Source organism: Triturus cristatus, chromosome 6 (genome assembly GCF_964204655.1).
Source record: "Triturus cristatus chromosome 6, aTriCri1.1, whole genome shotgun sequence".
NCBI classification, from domain to species: Eukaryota; Metazoa; Chordata; class Amphibia; order Caudata; family Salamandridae; genus Triturus; species Triturus cristatus.
Window position 1 is genome coordinate 1885580409 of NC_140589.1, and position 20006 is coordinate 1885600414.

General features: G+C 44.5%; 1 protein-coding gene across 11 annotated transcripts in view; it reads right to left on the reverse strand.

The window, feature by feature from the left end:
* The window catches only part of LOC146822296 (protein leg1a-like), a 466514-nt gene that overhangs the window by 339906 nt on the left and 106602 nt on the right, over positions 1–20006 (reverse strand). For 4 of the 11 annotated variants that reach the window (XM_085613386.1, XM_085613389.1, XM_085613385.1 and 1 more), the window contains exon 2: positions 3546–3693. The exons of 6 other annotated variants lie outside the window; for them this stretch is intronic. In XM_085613386.1, coding sequence (XP_085469512.1) covers positions 3546–3558 — 13 coding nt within the window. In that variant the 5' untranslated portion in view covers positions 3559–3693. Of the gene's footprint in view, positions 1–3545; positions 3694–20006 lie in introns of those variants that run through there. One more of the 11 variants, XM_085613388.1, reaches the window with a different exon arrangement.

A 20006-nucleotide genomic window follows, 5' to 3' on the forward strand; every position in this document is an offset into this window, starting at 1 on the left:
GAAAGAGGGGATAAATTAGTGCGAGTGGTGGAATCAGAAAGAGCGTCATAACTGTTTTGCAAAACTGTACTCAATAGATTATATTTGGATTCAAATGATTCATGCAAAGAAAAGCGAGATTGAAGGGTAGAGAAGGGAATACAAGTGCCTGCATCAAACAGTTGATGAGTCCAATTAATACCAAGGTTATTCCAATCCTTCCAAAAAAGCATCCTATTGCGAAGTTTAATAAGAGGGTTATACCACAAGGGAGATTGTAAAAAACGCGAACGGTCATCCAAACCTCCCAGAAAGAGAGGAGAAAAAGTTTTCCGAGAATTTTTAAGAATAGGAAGAGAAAATTTATTGGGAATATGGGACAGCGATACAAATTCCTCAAAAGTAAAAGGATGAAAAAAAGATGACTCAATCTCAACCCACAAAGGTTTTGAAATGGTATCGGATTCCTGCTCAGATAATAAGGGAACAGAATGTTTAAGGAAAAATGAGGAATGATAAGAGGCAAAATCCGGAAAATTAACTCCACCTAACTGCTTAGGACATTTAAGTTTTGCAAAAGACATTCTAGCCTTTTCATGCTGCTACAAGAACTTAGACAGCGTAGAATATATATTCTTATAACAAGACTTAGGGATATTAACTGGAAGATTAGAAAGGTAAAACAAAATAATGGGAACTAACATCATTTTAATTGAGTCCAGCCTTCCCCACCAGGATAAAAACAAGGGATGCCAACGAGTTGTGGAGTCCTGTAACACTGTATGTAAATTTTTGATGTTAAGTGCTTCAGTGTCTTTAATAGAGGACTTGAACCACAGGCCTAAGTATTTTATCTTAACCGGACTCCAATGAAAAGAAGAAGTCAAGAAGTCTACATGAAAACAAAATTTATTCAGAGGGAGAATTTCACATTTATCAACATTGAGTTTATAACCAGAAACTTTCGCAAAGTCAGATACTTCCGATAAAAAGGATGGAATAGAGGATTGTGGATTGGAAATGAATAAGAGAATATCATCCGCATAGGCAGAGAGTTTCAAATACCTATCTCCATAAGGGAAACCAGTAATATCTGTATTCATACGAATTTTGATCAAGAAATGCTCTAATGCTAAAATGAAAAGAAGAGGAGAAAGAGGACAACCTTGTCGGACAACCCTGAAGAGAGGAAACGAAGAGGAGACAAGACCATTAGCTAAGATAAAAGATCTAGGAAAGGAATACAATAAAGAGACATAAGCAAGAAATTTCTGGACAAAACCAAACCAAGCAAGGACTGCGAGCATAAATTGCCAATTAACCCTATCAAATGCTTTTTCAGCATCTAATGCAACAGCAGCTAAAGAATGTGGATAGGAATGAGACTTACTTAGTACATTAAAAAAGAGACGAGTATTGTCCGAAAGGTGACGACCTTTAATGAAACCACATTGTTCCTTACCAATTATGTTAGGTAGAATTTTGTCAAGACGGAGCGCAAGAATTTTTGCAAAGATCTTATAATCCAGATTGATTAAAGAGATGGGCCTATAATTTTTACATAAAGTATGGTCTTTATTATCCTTAGGTATGAGACAAATTAAGGCCTCTTGAAAAGACCCTTCAGATTTTTTGGACGATATAAAAAATAAAAATAGTTGATGAAGTTTGGGAACAAGGAAATTAGTAAAATGTAAATAGAATTCTATCGTAAAGCCTTCTGGCCCAGGAGCCTTACCTTTTTTGATTATCCGAATGGACTCTAAGATATCTTTAGGACCTATATCTGCTTCTAATGGGGCAAAGTCTGTGTCTGGAAAGGAAGGAGAAGGAATGGAAGATAAATAATGGTCAATATCTGTTAACAGAGGAGGAGATTCCGGAGTATAGAGATTTTGATAAAAATTAGTGAACTCTGCCAGAATATCTTCATCCTTATGAAGAGTGAGATTCGACGAGGAGACAATAGACTCAATTTTTGTGCGTTCTTGCTTAACTTTGAGATACTTGGCAAGAAGATTGCCTGCCTTATTTTGCGCACAGTAATATTTGGCACTGGATTTAAGTAGGATTAGATTAGCAGATTCCGTGGAGAGTTTATTAAAGGAGAGTTTGGCTTTGAGAAGTTTATTTAAGTCAGACTGAGATTTAGTTAAATAATAACAGTGTTCCAATTGCTTAATTTGTGTATTAATTGACTGTAAGGAATGGAATGCAACACGCCTTTTATGGGAAACAAACGAGATAATGAAATCTCTAGAAGCAGCTTTAAAAGTGTCCCATAATACCTGAGGGGATATCAGAGGAGACTCATTTTCAGTAAAAAATAGGGATGAAAATTCAAGGAAAGCTGGGGTAAATTTGGGATCTAATAGGAGAGAATTATTAAATCTCCATCTCCTAGTACCTTTTATGGGGGGAAGGAGATCGAGGCGCAAGGAAACTGGAGCATGATCAGAAATTAAAATGGAGCCTATTTCAGAATGGGTAATGTGTTGGATCAGGGCTTTAGAAACAAAAATGTAGTCAATCCGGGACTGTGAAGAATGAGCTGGTGAGTAGTATGTATATTCCTGAAGTGTAGGATGGCAGAGTCTCCAAGAATCAACAAGAGAGCGTTGGGATATAGTAGATGTGAATTGAGTGTGCATGGAAGAGGGAGAAAAACGTGAATGAGACTTTCGGTCTAAAGTAGGGTCCATAACCATATTGCAGTCCCCTCCTAAAATGAGATAGTCATCAGAGGATTGCATCAACGAGACTAATATCTGGGGCCAAAATAATTTATCATGTGTAGAAGGAGCATACACATTAAAAATAGCTAAAGGGATTTTATCAATCAACAAAGATACAATGACCCATCTATCATCAGAATCATTGGTTTGATTTATAACTTTGATATTTAACCGCTTATGACAGAGAATTGCAACACCATTACGTTTCCCTGAACCAGGAGATGCAAATACATGCCCTACCCAATTACGGCGTAATTTAGTAACTTCAGCCTCTTGTATATGAATTTCTTGTAATAGCACAATATCTCCCTTTAAGTTTGCTAAATGTGACAAAACTCGTTGCTGCTTAATGGGAGAACCCAAACCCTTAACATTCCAAGTAAATATATTTAGCGACATTTAAATATATACCTCATAACAAAAAATATCACTTATGCAAGAGACAATCAAGTAAATAAATATCCAGAAAATCATCATATAAAAATTGGAAAGAAGTAACATTAACACAAGAGGAGAGATGATAAGATGCAATAAGGAAGTATGAGAGGAACAAAACTGAAAGTGAGAAAAGAAGAAAATTAGCAAAGCAGGAGGAGAGAAAGAAGTAACAGAGAGGATTAGAACAAAAAACAAAGAAACAACGACAGCACTACGCATAATGTAAGAATAAGAAATGAAAAGAGAGGAGAGGGAAATGAAAAAAGGAAAACATAAGAAAGAGTCAATACTAGAATAAACAATACAAGATAACACCCATACTTGAAGAGAAAGACAAAAAACAAAAAGGCATGATAGAAAAACCCAATATAATAATATATCAAAAAGACATACCACAGATAAACATTGAGGATGGGGAGGGTGAAGCCACATAGGAAAAGGCAGCATACCAAGACGGACAACTCCAAAACTGACGAAGGTACGAAGGACGACGACCTCCAGGGACAATGAATAAGGAAGGAGAAAGGGACTGAATATGTGTCTAAAAAGGAAACAAAGAAGAAAAAATGTTAACCACCAAAGTTATATACGGAAACACAGAAAAGAGAATGCAAAAATTGAGCATAAAACAGAGAAGCATAACAAATCTCAATACGTTGACCGAAATTACGATCGAGACATGTCCATAGATTCATCTCTACAGGTATTCAAAAAATGCTGAAGAAGTGCAGGATCCTCATAATTAGTTGTTTTGTTCTGATATGTGACTTTAAACAAACATGGATGAAATAAACCATATCGAGCATTCAAATTACGGAGAGCAGGCCTCATGTCCAAAAATTTCTTCCGGCGATCTGCCGTGGCTTTAGAATAGTCTTGGGCAAAGAACAAATTAGAGCCGTTCCACAGAATCTTCCCTTTTTGCTTGGCAGCCTGTAGGACTCTGAGTAGGTCGGTATACTCCAAAAAATATAAGATAATACCTCTAGGCTTCACATGAGAGGACGAAGCAGAAGAGCCCGGGTTGTGACCCAAGCGGTGAGCCCGCTGGATGTTGAGAGGGGGTGTTGCAGGAAATCCAAGAATTTTTGGTAGAAAAGATCGGAAAAATAGCAAGGGGTCAGGACCTTCAAGTCCTTTCGAAAGGCCATAAATGCGTAGGTTATTACGCCTATTCCTGTTTTCCAAATACTCCACTTGCTGTGTCAGATGCATGATCTCCCTTCGCATATCAGGAATGTGGTCTGTAACAGCTTGAATAGATTCAACATGAATCTCCAGAGCATCAACCCTCTTCTCAGTATTTGACCAATTATCCTCAAGGTGTTGGAGGCGAAAGTTAGTCTCTGTCATGTATGGCTTAAGAGAGCGGATTTCTTCCAACAAAAGTTCCATTGAAAGTATAGGCGAAGTATTAGGAGGAGAAGGAGGGTTAATTTTTGTTCTTTTACCAGAAGATGAAGAAGAAGCAGAGGGAATCTTAGAGATTGATTTATTACTGGAGCATGAAGGAACAGAAACCAGAAGCGCAGAATTAACAGATTCAGAACCAGGCTCTTCCACAGACTCCTGCAGCACACTGTAAGGATTAGGGTCTGCCATGGACGAGGATTTGGGCTGCTGGGCCCCACCACGGCTAGTGCGAGGCATTGCCATTCAACACCAGAAACAGGACACCAAGAAATGTGAATAGAATAACTTGCGTTTATAAATTTGGTCAGTGAGGATGGAGCGAGTAACCCACTGTATAAGTATATCCACAGCCAAAGTCAGAAGTACCACATCACGACGTCAGGAAGAAATAAAAGTCAAGATGCAAAACATTTGAGGCCATAGAACGCTCACCGTCAGTCACATGAGTGAGTGGATGTGAGGAAAACCTTCAACGACGTAGCGCGGGAAGCCGGAGCATCCAAAATGGCGGTCGCGGCGTTTACAGAGCCGCGGCAGAGACAGGAAGCAAATATCAGCCAACTCCGCTATCCATTAAAAGTCACTGACATCCCAGTCAATGCCGGCAAGAATACGGAACATGGTCACACAAGTATAAAAGTCCTCCGTGAAGAAAGAGAGCCCTGGGGGAAGTCGAACGCGCTACTCCGTCACGGAGGTCCGGCAGGCAGCGGCCATTTTCTTCGGCGTTCAAGCCACGCCCCCTCTATGATAGATATTTATATGTCTAAAGGGGTGCTTAATAAGCCAAGACACTTACTACCCAAAAGTGCCGTAAGCAAATTGAAACCACAAAATGCCAGAAAGTTATGAAAGAAGATCGGCTTGAACAGAACATCCCATAAGTGTAGAATTAGGTCATAGGTACTAGGCAAATATCATAAATCAATAATAGTATAGTAACTATTGTCGATACAGTTCTTGAATTATTGTATGTTGTTGAGTCTGGCTGTAATCCTTATTCAACATGTACTGAAGAACATTAAAATCAACAACATACTCAGGAGCCTGGTGGATTCTCATTTCATCATTTGGAAACTGTTTGGATATTCTGCATCTACTGTGGAAAGAAGGGCCATTTTATCAAGGAGTGCTTCCTGAGAGCAAGAGGTCCGCAAACCGACTACCGCAAGCAGACGGTATCCTCAACTGAATACATGCCGGGAAAGGACCTGGCTTGAGGACAACTGAAGGGATCTCTTCAAGCCACAGCTACATCCCTTCTTTGATGGGTAACGACGTGTGCACCCAACCACACTTCTTTTTGGAGATCTCCTTGTTGGCAAAAGGATAATGGAATGTTGTTCCAGCCATGTTGGATTCCGGCGCCACCGGGTGTTTTATAGATCAAGAAAAGGCATTAGTTTTTGTTTAAACATTTTTTTATTTTTAATTCATGGGGAGGGAAACTTGTAGCCCGGGGACCCCATCCCCCGGGGCTGTCCCTCTCCATTGGGGACTGTGTGTGGGTCCCCAATTCCCCCACGGTCCCGCCGGCTCCCCACCTCCTGCGGGAGACGGCATTATTTTTCCACATGGGGAGCTGCTAAGATGGAAGAGCAATTTGGTTTGAATTTTGAAAGAGAGAGCAGGTTTCCTGCTCTCTCTTTCAAAATCCAAACCAAGTTTGCTATGGCAGGGCAGGAGCCGCGAGGCTCCTGCCCTGCCATAGCAAACTACAGTGTCCCAGGGGTAGGCACCCCGGGACGCTGCAGGAACCGGCCCTGGGGGGTGGCGGTTACCAGGGCCATCAAGGGCTCAAGGGGGGGCCGCACGGCCCCCCTCCCACTTAATTCAAAGCCCCGGGGGGTGGTGGTCCCCGGGGCTTAGGGGTCTGTAACGGACCCCCTATTTTGAATATTTAGTGCCCCGGGGAGGTGGCGGTCCACGGGGTGTGTGGGGGCTCGAGCCCACCCACGCAGGTAGTTTTTTATTTTTAAAACAAGCCCCGGGGTGGCGGTCCACGGGGCTGTGGGGGGGCCGTGAGCCTACATGCAAATATGTAAATAACGCCCCGGGGTGGCAGTCCCTGGGGCTTGGGGGGGCCTTTGAGCCCCCCCACCCATTTCATTTTGTAGCCCTGGATGTGGCAGTCCCTGGGGCTGGGGGGGCAGAGAGCCCCCCCACATCATTTTATAAAGCCCCAGGGGTGGCGGTCCCCGGGGCTGTGGGGTCCCTCTGAGCCCCCCATTAAATTATGCCTATTGCCCCCGGGACATGATCCCCTGGGGGCTAATTAACAACGAAGCGCGGGAGCCCGTGCTTAGTTTTTTTGTATCGGCAGGATCCGCGCGGCCTGAGCAGATTCTGCCAATTTTTTTAAAAAAAATTGGGGGCCCTGGAGGTCCTTGTGGGACCCCCTAAGTAGGCCTAGTGGGTCAGGGTGTTTCTACCCTGTCCCCTTTTTGCATTTTTTGCGTTTTCTTTCTGCTTTCTTGTGCACAAGATGGTTGCCAACACTTCCTGGTTTGAAGTGTTGACAGCCAATCAGCATAAAGCTCGTGCTCGGGAGGATCCGTTGCCCTAGATATAAGTGATTTTACTTTTGATTTTTCCAGCAACTACTGAACGGATTTACACCATTTAACCAAAAGGCACGACTCTGAACCAAGGGCTACCTTTTTGCAAAATTTGGTGTAATTCCGTTCAGCAGTAGCTGCGACTAAAGGTTCCTATGGAAAATTGCATGGGGAAAACATGTTTTTGACCCCCTTTTTTCTCGGGCCTTGCTTGACGAATCACCCCGAGAATTTCAGGATAGGAGCGGACCAGAGCTGGCCAAAAGTTTTGAAACTTTCGCGAAGATTTGTCAACCGGCGTCAAAGTTATTGGGAATAGAATGTTGCGGATTTCCTATGGAAAATAGGTCCTAACTATAACTACCTACTGGCGACTGCCAGTAGGTTATATATATATGTTCACTCAAAAAAACACAGGTTTCAGGGACGTTATAGTTAGTTGGACATTTCAATCGTACAAAACCAGAGAAATTCGGCTGCTTCAGTTAGTTGAGCTAACTATAACTCGCGCCCCGGCAATGCACTGCAGATGACTTCACATATTACATCACTCATGACATGGTCAGTGACATCACTGATGACATCTCAAATGACATCACTGATGACATCACTGATGATTTCATCCACTTAATATCTGATTCACATCATCACACCCTGATATAACCTTTCATACACCTACTCTAAAATGCAAACTACCATTCTCGAACCATAGACACACCAATACCAGTTAGTACATACCCACTGACTGATTCTGCTTATCTGAGGGACAACTCACCGAGCTTAATCTATGGGCGGCCATCCTGCTGCCAAGCAAACACCACCCCGGAGGAAGGGGGGCTACGGAACTTGTGAATTGCTAAATTGCATTTATGGAGCATCAGAAAGGGATTCGGGATGGTTACGCTTATCGAGGCCCATCCGAGGGTCTTAAATTAACAGACATTGCGTGTGCATCCTACTGTGGACTGGTTTCCGGACTCCATTTCCCATAATGCTGTATATTAATTAGCCCATTCAGGGAATCATAAATGCTATAAAATGGAAATGGATAAGGGCATGCACTCTCCTGTTTCGCCAGCCCCTGAGGAAGAAATGAAATTCGAAACATTTCAGGTTGGCGAAAACTCAGCTGTTAGACTGCATCGTGAAGCATTATACCATCCATACCAATAAAAAAACTGAATGCAGCAATCTGGTGTCTCGAGTGCTGCTTATCTGAGGAACAACTCACTGAGCTTAATCTATGGGTGGCCGTCCTGCCGCCAAGCAAGCACCACCCCGGAGGAAGGGGGGCCACAGAACTTGGTAATTGCTAAGTTGCATATGTGGAGCATCAGAAATGGATTGAGGATGGTTACGCTTATCGAGGCCCATCCGAGGGTCTTAAATTAACAGACATTGCGAGTGCATCCATCTGTGGACTGATTTCCGGACTCCATTTCCCATAATACTGTGTATTAATTATCCCATTCAGGGAATCATAAATGCTATAAAACGGAAATGAATACCGGCATCCACTCTTCTGTTTCACCAGCCTCTGAGGAAGAAATGAAATTGGAAATTCGTTAGCCTGTCGAAAACTCAGCTGTTAGACTGCATCGAGAAGCAATATTCCATCCATACCAATAAAAAGCTGAATGTAGCAATCTGGTGTCTCGAGTGCTGCTTAGCTGAGAAACAACTCTAACCCTGGGCAAAGCACTATGCTACGTTCGCGTAGTTTGCGAAGTCTGCGCTACTTCGCACTACGCGAATTGCATGTAGCACAGTGCAAACACGCGTAGCATAGCGTAGCGAAGTGCAGCGGTCATTTTTTGCTTGCTCGCGGTCCTCAACATCAAGTTGGCAACCGCGAGGAAGCAAAATGACATCCCGGCGAGACTTTTTCCTCGTTCGCGATCAGTAACATCAAGTTGCCGATCGCGAGCGTGGAAAATAAACCTCCCAGCAAGATTCTCAACGCGGGGAGGACAGGTTTCTCATTGCGAGTGGTCGCGTATGCTCGCGACCGCTCGCGATGAGAAACTACCAGTCCGTGTTGAGAAAGCTGCCGCTCGAGTAGAAATCTACTCGAGCGGCAGAAAACGACCGCTTGCACTGTGCAAGATGCAGTTTGCACTGATTGCACAGTGCGGACAAGCATCCGGCAATGTGCAATCAGTGCGAACAGCATTTTGCACAGTGCACTACGTAGTTCGGGTAGCTAAGCGTAGCTCCCGTAGTGCGAAGTGCACTTCACGTAGCTACGCGTACCGCTACTTCGCAAACTACACCCAGGGTTAGACAACTCAACGAGCTTAATACATACATATATATATATATATATATTCACTGAAAAAACCATAGGTTTCACACATGTTATAGTTAGCTGTACATTTCACTCGTAAAAAACCAATGAAATTCCCCCGTTATAGTTAGTGCAGGCAACTATAACTCACGCGACCGCAATCCTCTGCTGATGCTAATACTGTATTTAGACACTTATTTGCCCATGTCTTCTTCCATTAAATTTTAGCTATACATATATTACAAATATTTTTTTTTCATAAAGACACATATGTCATCAGCAGAAGATTGCGGTCGCGTGAGTTATAGTTGCCTGCACTAACTATAACGGGGGAATTTCATTGGTTTTTTACGAGTGAAATGTACAGCTAACTATAACATGTGTGAAACCTATGGTTTTTTCAGTGAATTTGCAAGGTTTTTTAAATGCTAATTCCTAACTATAACGTGTGTGAAACCTATGGTTTTTTCAGTGAATTTGTACGGTTTTTTAAATGCTAAGTTACTTTACGCCATTCGTGGTGTGCGCGCCCAGTTAACGCAGTTCGTTCCGTGCGCGCACGGTGCGCTTCGCGCACCGTGCGCGCACAATGAGCACGCGGTGCGCTTCGTGCACCGCGCGCCCACTTTACGCAGTTAGTGCACCGCGTGCCCACGTTATGCGGGATGGGCCATGTACGCACGATGCGCTTCGCGCACCGTGCGCACATTTGTTAATTTCATAACGCTTATATGCCATGCACAAATGGTGCCCATCGGGCACCATTTGCACACGGGGTGGGGAGAATGTGGATAATTGTTTTTTTTTAAAATTGTTACCGTACGCGTACGGTAAGCGTAATCGGTGATTTTCCGAACTTGGGGGTTGTTTGGGGACCCCTATATCAATGCTGGGTGGTTAGGATCTCAAGAAACTGCCTCTTTAGACATTTTTGGGCTTCGTTTTTGCTGCCCAACTCAGAGAGCGAGAGAGAAAATGGCAGCCGCCGCTTCCTGGTTTCGACCGATTTGAATGTTTACTAAGATCTAAGAGCCAATCAAAATCGCGCTCGCGCACGCCACCGTACGCGTACGGTAAGCTTACGGTAAGCGCACCGTAAGCGCACCGTAAGCTGCCACAGATATATATATTGATTTAAAGGCTATTTTCTCAGAATCTACTGAACAGATTTACACCAAACCTACAAAAGGCACTTCCTTGACCTGAGGACTACCTCTCTGCCAAATTTCAAGTAATTCTGTTCAGCCGTTCGGGCTGTAGCTGTGTCTAAAGGTCCTATGGAAAAATGCATGGGAAAAACGCGTTTTGGGACCCCCCTTTTATCTCAGCCCCCGCTTGACGAATCCCCCCGAGACTTTCAGGGTAGGAGCAGAGCGTAGCGCCCCACCTATTTTGAAACATTCGCGAGGATTCGTCGACCGGCGCCAAAGTTATTCAAAATAGAATGTTGCGGATTTCCTATGGAAACGTGGTCCTAACTATAACTACCTACTGGCGACTGCCAGTAGGTAATATATATATATATATATATATATATATATATATATATATATATATATATATTACCTACTGGCGGCCGCCAGTAGGTAGTTCTAGTTAGGGCCTATTTTCCATAGGAGATCGGCAACATTCTATTCCCAATAACTTTAGCGCCGGTTGACGAATATTTGAGAAATTTTTACAACTTTTGGCCAAGTCTGGTCTGTTCCTATCCTGAAAGTCTTGGGGTGATTCGTCAAGCAGGGGCCGAGAAAAAAGGGGGGTCCCAAAACATGTTTTCCCAATGCAATTTTCCTTAGGAACCTTTAGTCGCAGCTACAACCCGAACTGCTGAACGGAATTACACCAAATTTGGCAAAAAGGTAGCCCTTGGTTCAGAGTCATGCCTTTTGGTTAAATGGTGTAAATCTGTGCAGTAGTTCCTGAGAAAATCAAAAGTAAAATCACATAAATATCTGGGCAGAGCCTAACCACACATGTCATCGTGAGATCTGATTGGCTGTCAGCACTTCATCCAAGAAGTGTTGGCAGCCATCTTGGGACCAATATACATGATAGCACCTCATTAAAAAGCATTGCAGTTAATAGAAGGTTTTAAGACTTTTGTTATATTATACATCATTTGTTGATGGTACAATACTCATTTTAGGAATTGTGGTGTGTTCTAAGGTGATTAGAGCATGTGAAAAAGCCTTCTGCTGGGATATCATAAATCATGTTTGAGAGAAAACTATTTTCTCATGCTTTTCCCACAGAGGTTTGGAAGGTGATCTATAAGCTAAACTGAGAGCATATTTTCTCTAAATTCACATTATCTTTCTCAGTCATGTGAGAATGAAGTCTGACATTCTCAGTAAAACAATGGCAGAGACTGTCAGTTGATTCCTTTGTGTTCTACTTCAGCTTCCCAGAGTGTTCTAAAGAACAACTAGAGCGCTGACAAATGTATTGCACACCTGAAGCCATCTTGATTGGAATAAAGTGGTAACTCTTAAAACATTTAATTTAAAAAGGAAACAAAATGAGGGGGTTCAGTTTGCCAAAGAAAGTATGATTGGGGCTGCAGAAAGAAAAATTAGGGCACATTTTGAGTGACATCTCAAATCCTCTTCTATTTCATTAAAAAATTCTGACATGCAGGCTGAAACATGCACTTTCAATACCAGCAGCAGACTTCACTGGTGAGCAGTCGCTTTACTACAGTGATCTAATGAGCAACTAGAGTGCTAACATTCTGAATTCATGACAAATGTGTGACATATCGGAATACCTTCTTGATGGAATCATTGTAAAAAAATGACAGCATTTCCTACTGAGGAGACTGCAGTAAATGAGGAAATTAGGAAACTTCATAACAAATAGATCTCCCAAGATGGCCACCAGAGACAAAAGAGTCCAAATGCAGCACAAATATCACCCAGATGTAGCCCACATGTAGCCCAATGACAGAAATGTGCAAAACGCTTTTTATTTTTTGTGTTTTTGCAGTTTTATATAGAGCAGACTTGTCAGGTATTTGAGTGCTTTACATGAGCATTGGTTACATCACACAAGAACAAATTCATTTTGGTTGTAGACATGGGGAGATTAAGTGATTAGACCAGAATCACAGAATGTCGAGCTGAAGCAGAAACTCCAACCTGGTTCCCCAGTTGCAAAGTCTGCAGCTCTGGAAGTAACACCACATCCTCTCCCGTAAGTGCAACATTTAATCAAGTGGTCAACTGGATAAAAAAACATAAAGATAACAAATAATTTAAAAGTGCTTTGTCGCTATTTGAAAACTCAGAAAATATGTCCTCATTTTAGTTTTTTAGAGCACTAACCATAAATTTGATGCAAATAAGACCCTCTCATAGATGTAATTTCTAAAGGAAATGCTCTAGGTACTACAGTTTTGATTACCTCAAGATGACGTCAGGCGTTCCTCACTTTTGTAATAAATATAGAATGTTATCAATCTAGTTGTTCATTAGGATACTGTTGAGAGGCAGAGGCCATCAGCACGGACTCTCAAAATTGAAGGCATGTAGGAGGGTGCAGAGGCAACAATTTGACCACACTGGGCAGGCAGGAAGGGCAGTGGCAGCACAACAGACTATGGAGGGCAGTAGAAAGCGGGGCAGGGGCAACAAACCAACAATACAGGACTGGCAAGAGAGGCTGTGGCAATATAATAAACCATTGTGGGCTGAAGGAAGAGGCAGTGGTAGTACAACCATACATGCCAACAGACACGATTCAGCCAGGAAACATCCAATGTTTTAAAGCTCAAATGGGCTTTATTTGATCTGTCTCCTGTCTACAATCTCCTCTTTTTCAGTGTTACTCAAAGGGGAAAATCAATACCCCAGTTTTTTCCCAAAATCTCCCTCTAACCAAGTTCAAAATGTTCGCAAGTATGGTGCTTAGGATCATGGAAGGCAGGAGGAATTGGGGTAGGGACATGGACTCGGATAACAGAGGACAGGAGGGACATGGAGAGGTGCACTAAACTGCCCCTACAGGGCAGCCATCAGGGTTTGCAGCAGCACAATACACCACACAGGGCATGCGGGACAGGAGTGCAGCACAACAATCCATAGAAAGCAATAGGGAGGGGACAGGACCATGCACATGGACAACAGAGAACAGAGGGGAAAGAGGCAATAGTAGCTTGCTGACCATAATGGACAGAAAGGAGAGAAAGCTGCAGCATAACAGACCATTATTGGTGACCGTGAAAAACAAGATCCACAAAAAAAGAAAAAGGCCAGGGAGAGCAGGGAGTCCATGGGAGGGAGGGGTGTAGTCAGCAGCGGAGAAAGAGACAATACATAAGTCCGAGGTTCAGCTAGGTAGGTGACGGCCATAGCGGGGTGCCAGAGCCTGTCTCCCCTATAGCTGTCGGAGCAGCTCCACCGGGAATCGGACATACATTTCGGACTCCGCCGGATAAAAAGAGGATGAGGAAGGGCCCAAAAGTCTAGAGACGGGCTTGTGGATCTAGCAAGGGAGGCAGGTTAGGAAGGAGAGTGTAGCTTGTCTGCCATCTTGAGGTCAGGCAAATCGAGTCTGTTGATCTCCAAGACTCTATAGGTGGTATTGTCTCTACATCTTAGTATTGTTTCCTCAGCTAAGCCCATTGTTCTAGTGGAACAAGGGGACCTTCTTGTCAGATGGGACATCTTCACGTACCGGTGAAAATACATTGGTGGGTGCCAATAAAGAGTCAGGCTCCGTGAGCTCCGCTTAGAAAGTAAGTGCCGAGTTACATAAGAATATAGAGGGTCAGCTCCATGATCCCTGTGGGCCCCGTTTATATATCCAGGCACAGGTCACCATTTTCCACTGAGGGCCTATTGGAAGCTGCCACTTGCCTTGTGGTTGCTGCAGGGGATCGCCAGCTAGGGAGGCCCATGCCAGCCCCAGGACGTCGGGCAGAACGGAACAGTCCTCCCCTCCCGTTGCTCCCCCCCGTTACCACTTACTAGCGCTGATATTCAATCGGCGGGCAGCTCATTCACAACCCCCATTCCAGGGACACATCCAGTGGTGAAGTCGGATCGGCGTAGCGTCCCGGCCGGGCTCCACAAGATGGCGGCAGCAGTTTCTTCAGCGGTTGGAGTCCTCACGCCCCGATCAGCTCACCACCCTCAAGCATGAGCCGCACCGCAGACAGGGCAATCACGATCCCACAGCTTGCCATAGCCTCTGCCAGATTTCCGCTGATGTTGGCACATACTTGTGCCAGCACACGAAACACACACCATACCGGCCATTTTATGCAGAGTTGGGCTGAGCGAGGCCTGAAGTCGCAGGGACAGGCAGAGCTCGTTTCGCCCCAGGAGCGCTACCGATCTGCTCCACGTCGCAAAGGGTGGTCAAATATCGGCAAGAGTGACACCAAAGGTGCAGCTGAAGGATGGATTAATGCCGGATCTTGGCTCGGCCGGTGGAGCTCGATCAGGCAGCGGACAGGGTCAGAGAAACCAGGTCAGCAGAGCCGTTGTAGAGCCAGAGAACTAGGTCAGCAGAACTGCTCTAGAGCCTAAGAAGCAGGTCAGCAGAGCTTCTCTAGAACCAGAGACCCATGTCAGCAAAGCTGCTCTAGAGCCAGAGACCCAGGTCAGCAGAGCTGCTCTAGAGGCCGAGAACCAGGTCAGCAGAGCTACTGTTGAGCCAGAGAAACCAAGTCAGCAGAGCTGCTTTAGAGGGAGAGAACCAGGTCAGCAGAACTGCTTTAGAGCCAGAGAAACAGGTCAGCAGAGCTGCTCTAGAGCCAGAGAACCAGGTCAGCAGAGCTGCTTTAGAGCCATAGAACCAGGTCAGCAGAGCTGCTCTAGAGGCAGAGAACCAGGTCAGCAGAACTGCTTTAGAGCCAGAGAACCAGGTCAGCAGAGCTCTTTAGAGGGAGAGAACCAAGTCAGCAGAGCTGCTCTAGAGTCAGAGAACCAGGAAGCAGAGCTGCTTTAGAGCCATAGAACCAGGTCAGCAGAGCTACTTTAGAGCCAGAGAACCTGGTCGGCAGAGCTGCTCTAGAGGCAGAGAACCAGGTCAGCAGAGCTGCTCTAGAGCCAGAGAACCAGGTCAGCAGAGCTGCTCTAGAGGCAGAGAACCAGGTCAGCAGAGCTGCTCTAGAGCCAGAGAACCAGGTCAGCAGAGCTGATTTAGAGGGAGAGAACCAGGTCAGCAGAGCTGCTTTAGAGCCAGAGAACCAGTTCAGCAGAGCTGCTCTAGAGCCAGAGAACCAGGTCAGCAGAGCTGCTTTAGAGCCAGAGTCCCAGGTCAGCAGAGCTGCTCTAGAGGCCGAGAACCGGGTCAGCAGAGCTGCTGTAGAGCCAGAGAAACCAGGTCAGCAGAGCTGCTGTAGAACCAGAGAAACCAGGTCAGTAGAGCTGCTTTAGAGCGAGAGAACCAGGTCAGCAGAGCTGCTTTAGAGGGAGAGAACCAGGTCAGCAGGTCTGCTTTAGAGCCAAGGGACCAGGTCGGCAGAGCTGCTGTAGAGCTAGAGAAACCAGGTCAGCAGAGCTGCTTTAGAGGGAGAGAACCAGGTCAGCAGAGCTGCTTTAGAGCCAGAGAACTAGGCCAGCAGAGCTGCTTTAGAGCCAGAGAACCAGGTCAGCAGAGCTGCTCTAGAGCCAGAGAACCAGGTCTGCAGAGCTGCTTTAGAGCCATAGAACCAGGTCAGCAGAGCTGCTTTAGAGCCAGAGAACCAGGTCAGCAGAGCTGCTCTAGAGCCTAAGAACCAGGTCAGCAGAGCTGCTCTAAAGCCCGAGAACCAGGTCGGCAGAGTCGCTGTAGAGCCAGAGAAACCAGGTCAGTAGAGCTGCTTTAGAGGGAGTCAACCAGGTCAGCAGAGCTGCTCTAGAGGGAGAGAACCAGGTCAGCAGAGCTGCTCTAGAGCCAGAGAACCATGTCGCAGAAGGGCTTTAGAGCCATAGAACCGGGTCAGTGGAGCTGCTTTGGAGCCAGAGAACCAGGTCAGCAGAGCTGTTGTAGAGCCAGAGAACCAGATCAGCAGAGCTGCTCTGTAGCCTAAGAACTAGGTCAGCAGAGCTGCTCTAGAGCCAGAGAAACCAGGTCAGCAGAGCTGCTTTAGAGGGAGAGAACAAGGTCAGCAGTGTGTTAGAGCCAGAGAACCAGGTCAGCAGAGCTGCTCTATCTGACTGACACTAACTGACTGACACTGACTGACTGACACTGACAGATTGACACTGACTGACACTGACTGACACTGACACTGACTGACACTGATTACTGACACTGACTGACTGACAATGACTGACAATGATTGACTGACACTGACTGACTGACACTGATGGACTGACTGACTGATACTGACAGACATTGACTGACTACTCTCTACTACTCTACTACTCACTCTCTACTACTCTCTCTCTACTACTCACTCTCTACTACTCACTCTCTTCTACTCTCTACTACTCACTCTATACTACTCTCTACTGCTCACTCTCTACTACTCACTCTCTACTACTCTCTACTATACACTCTCTACTACTCACTCTCTACTACTCTCTACTTCTCTCTCTACTGTTCAGTCTCTACTAACTCGCCACTAATCTCTTCTACTCACTCTCTACTACTCACTCTCTAATGCTCTCTACTACTCACTACTACTCTCTACTATTATTCTCTACTACTCACTCTCAAGTACTCTACTACTCACTCTCTACTACTGTACTACTCTCTCTCTACTACTCACTTTCTACTACTCACTCTACTACTCTCTACTACTCACTCTCTACTACTCACTCTCTACTATTCACTCTCTACTACTCACTCTCTACTACTAACTCCCTACTGATTGTTCTCTACTACTCTATACTACTCTCTCTCTACTACTCACTCTCTACTACTCACTCTCTACTATTCACTCTCTACTACTCACTCTCTACTGCTCCCTCTCTACTACTCTCTACTACTCACTCTCTACTACTCGCTCTCTACTACTCTCTACTACTCACTCTCTACTACTCACTCTCTACTACTCACTCTTTACTACTCACTCTATACTACTCTATACTACTCTACTACTCTCTACTACTCTCTCTACTACTCACTCTCTACTACTCTCTAGTACTCACTCTGCTACTCTCTATTACTCTTTACCACTCACGCTCTACTACTCTACTACTCACTCTCTAATATTCTCTCTCTACTACTCACTCCCTACTACTCACTCTACCACTCTCTACTACTCATTTTCTACTACTCTCTCTCTACTACTCACTCTCTACTACTCTCTACTACTCACTCTCTACTACTCACTCTCTACTACTCGCTCTCTTAAACTCTCTACTTCTCACTCTCCACTACTCACTCTCTACTACTCGCTCTATTACCTCACTCTCTACTACTCTACTACTATCTACTACTCTCTCTACTTCTCACTCTCTACTACTCTCTCTACTACTCACTCTCTACTACTCTCTACTACTCCCCATCTACTACACACTCTCTGCTACTTGCTCTCTACTACTCGCTCTCTACTATTCTCTACTACTCACTCTACTACTCTCTAATATTCACTCTACTACTCACTCTTTACTACTCTCTACTACTCACTCTCTACTACTCCACTACTCTCTACTACTCACTCTCTGCTACTCACTCTCTACTACTCTACTACTCTCTCTCTACTACTCACTCTCTACTACTCACTCTCTACTACTCTCTACTACTCACTTTCTACTACTCTCTCTCTACTACTCACTCTCTACTACTCACTCTCTACTACTCTCTAGTGCTCACTCTCTACTACTCTCTCTACTACTACTCTCTACTAATCTCTACTACTTCCTCTCTACTACTCACGCTGCTACTACTCTCTACTACTCTCTACTACTCACTCTCTACTACTCTCTCTACTACTCACTCAACTACTCACTCGGTACTACTCTCTACTACGCTCTCTCTGCAACTCACTCTCTACTGCTCACTCTCTACTGCTCACTCTCTACTACTCTCTACTACTCACTCTCTACTACTCTCTACTACTCACTCTCTACTATTCTCTACTACTCTCTACTACTCATCCAACTACTCACTCTCTACTACTCTCTACTACTCACTCTACTACTCTCTACTACTCACTCTCTACTACTCTCTCTACTACTCTCTACTACTCTCTACTCTCTATTACTCACTCTCCACTCTCTACCTCTCTCTCTACTACTCTCTACCTCTCTACCTCTCTACCTCTACACCTCTACCTCTACACCTCTACCTCTCTACCTCTCTCTACACGCACACATATGCACATATATGTATGCATATATATGCATATGCATTTATATATATGTATGTGTGTATATTATCTACTGGCGGTCGCCAGTAGATAGTTGTAGTTAGGACCGTGTTTCCATAGAAAATCTGAAAATTCTATTTTGAATAACTTTGGCGCCGATTGACGAATCCTCGCGAAATTTCAAAACTAATGGGGTGCTCCACTCAGCTCCTACCCTGAAAGTCTCGGGGTGATTCGTCAAGCGGGGGCCGAGAAAAAAGGAGGGTCCCAAAACGTGTTTTCCCCATGCATTTTCCCATAGGACCTTTAGTCAAAGTTACAGCCCGAACGGCTAAACAGAATTATTTGAAATTTGGCAAAGAGGTAGTCCTCAGGTCAGGGAAGTGCCTTTTGCATATATGGAGTCAATCTGTTCAGTAGTTCCTGAGAAAATTGTACTTAAAAGTACATATATAGCTATATGCGCGCACCGTGCACGCACGGTGCCGTGCGCGAGCATAATTCTGATTGGTGGTTAGATGTCAGTAAACATTCGAATCGGTCGAAATCAGGAAGTGTCGGACGCCATTTTGTGTGTCGCACTGAAAGAGAAAGGCGGAGAAAGTGGAAAGGGGGCAGGGTACAGAGTTCCTGACCCCCTAGCCTTTGTCAGGGGGTCCCTGAAGGACCCCTAAGGGTGAAAAAAACATTGTATTTTTTTACAAAAAATCGCGGGGTGTGCGCACGGTAGAAATCGCTTAAAAAAACAAAGAAACATTTTAAACTGTTTAAGGGGGCAGGGTAGAGAGTGCCTGACCCCCTAGCCTTGTCAGGGTGTTCCTGAAGGACCCCGAAGGGTGAAAAAAACATTTTATTTGTGAAAGAAATCTTTAAAAAGATAGAATTAAAAAACAAGTTTAAGTGTTTAGGTGTTAGGTGGCTCTAAAAAGAGCCGTTGTGTTTATTGAGTGTTTTTTGGTACCTACAGGTAAGTACCGATGCAGAGTCTAAAGTTCAACAGGAAGACTCTGTTCCCTTCATCATTAAAATGTACACCATTTCCTCTATAAATGTCTTGCATGTTGTAACGCAAGTTGTTGTGGTATATAGAACCCATACCATAGTCTCTGAGGAAAGCAGAAACAGACTTATTGACGTGCTTCCTTGCTTTGTCAATCTGCGGACAATGTTGGTTGGACCAGTTCCACTTTTGCCTTTGGCATACATTAGAATATACAAAGGTAGTTTGTGGAAAAAGTGACATCAATTGCACAAAGGTTTCCTTAACAAGCATTTCCAGACCTACCCCAGTTAAAGCGCCTAGGTCATTTCCACCACAGTGCACAATTATAAGGTTAGGCTGTGGG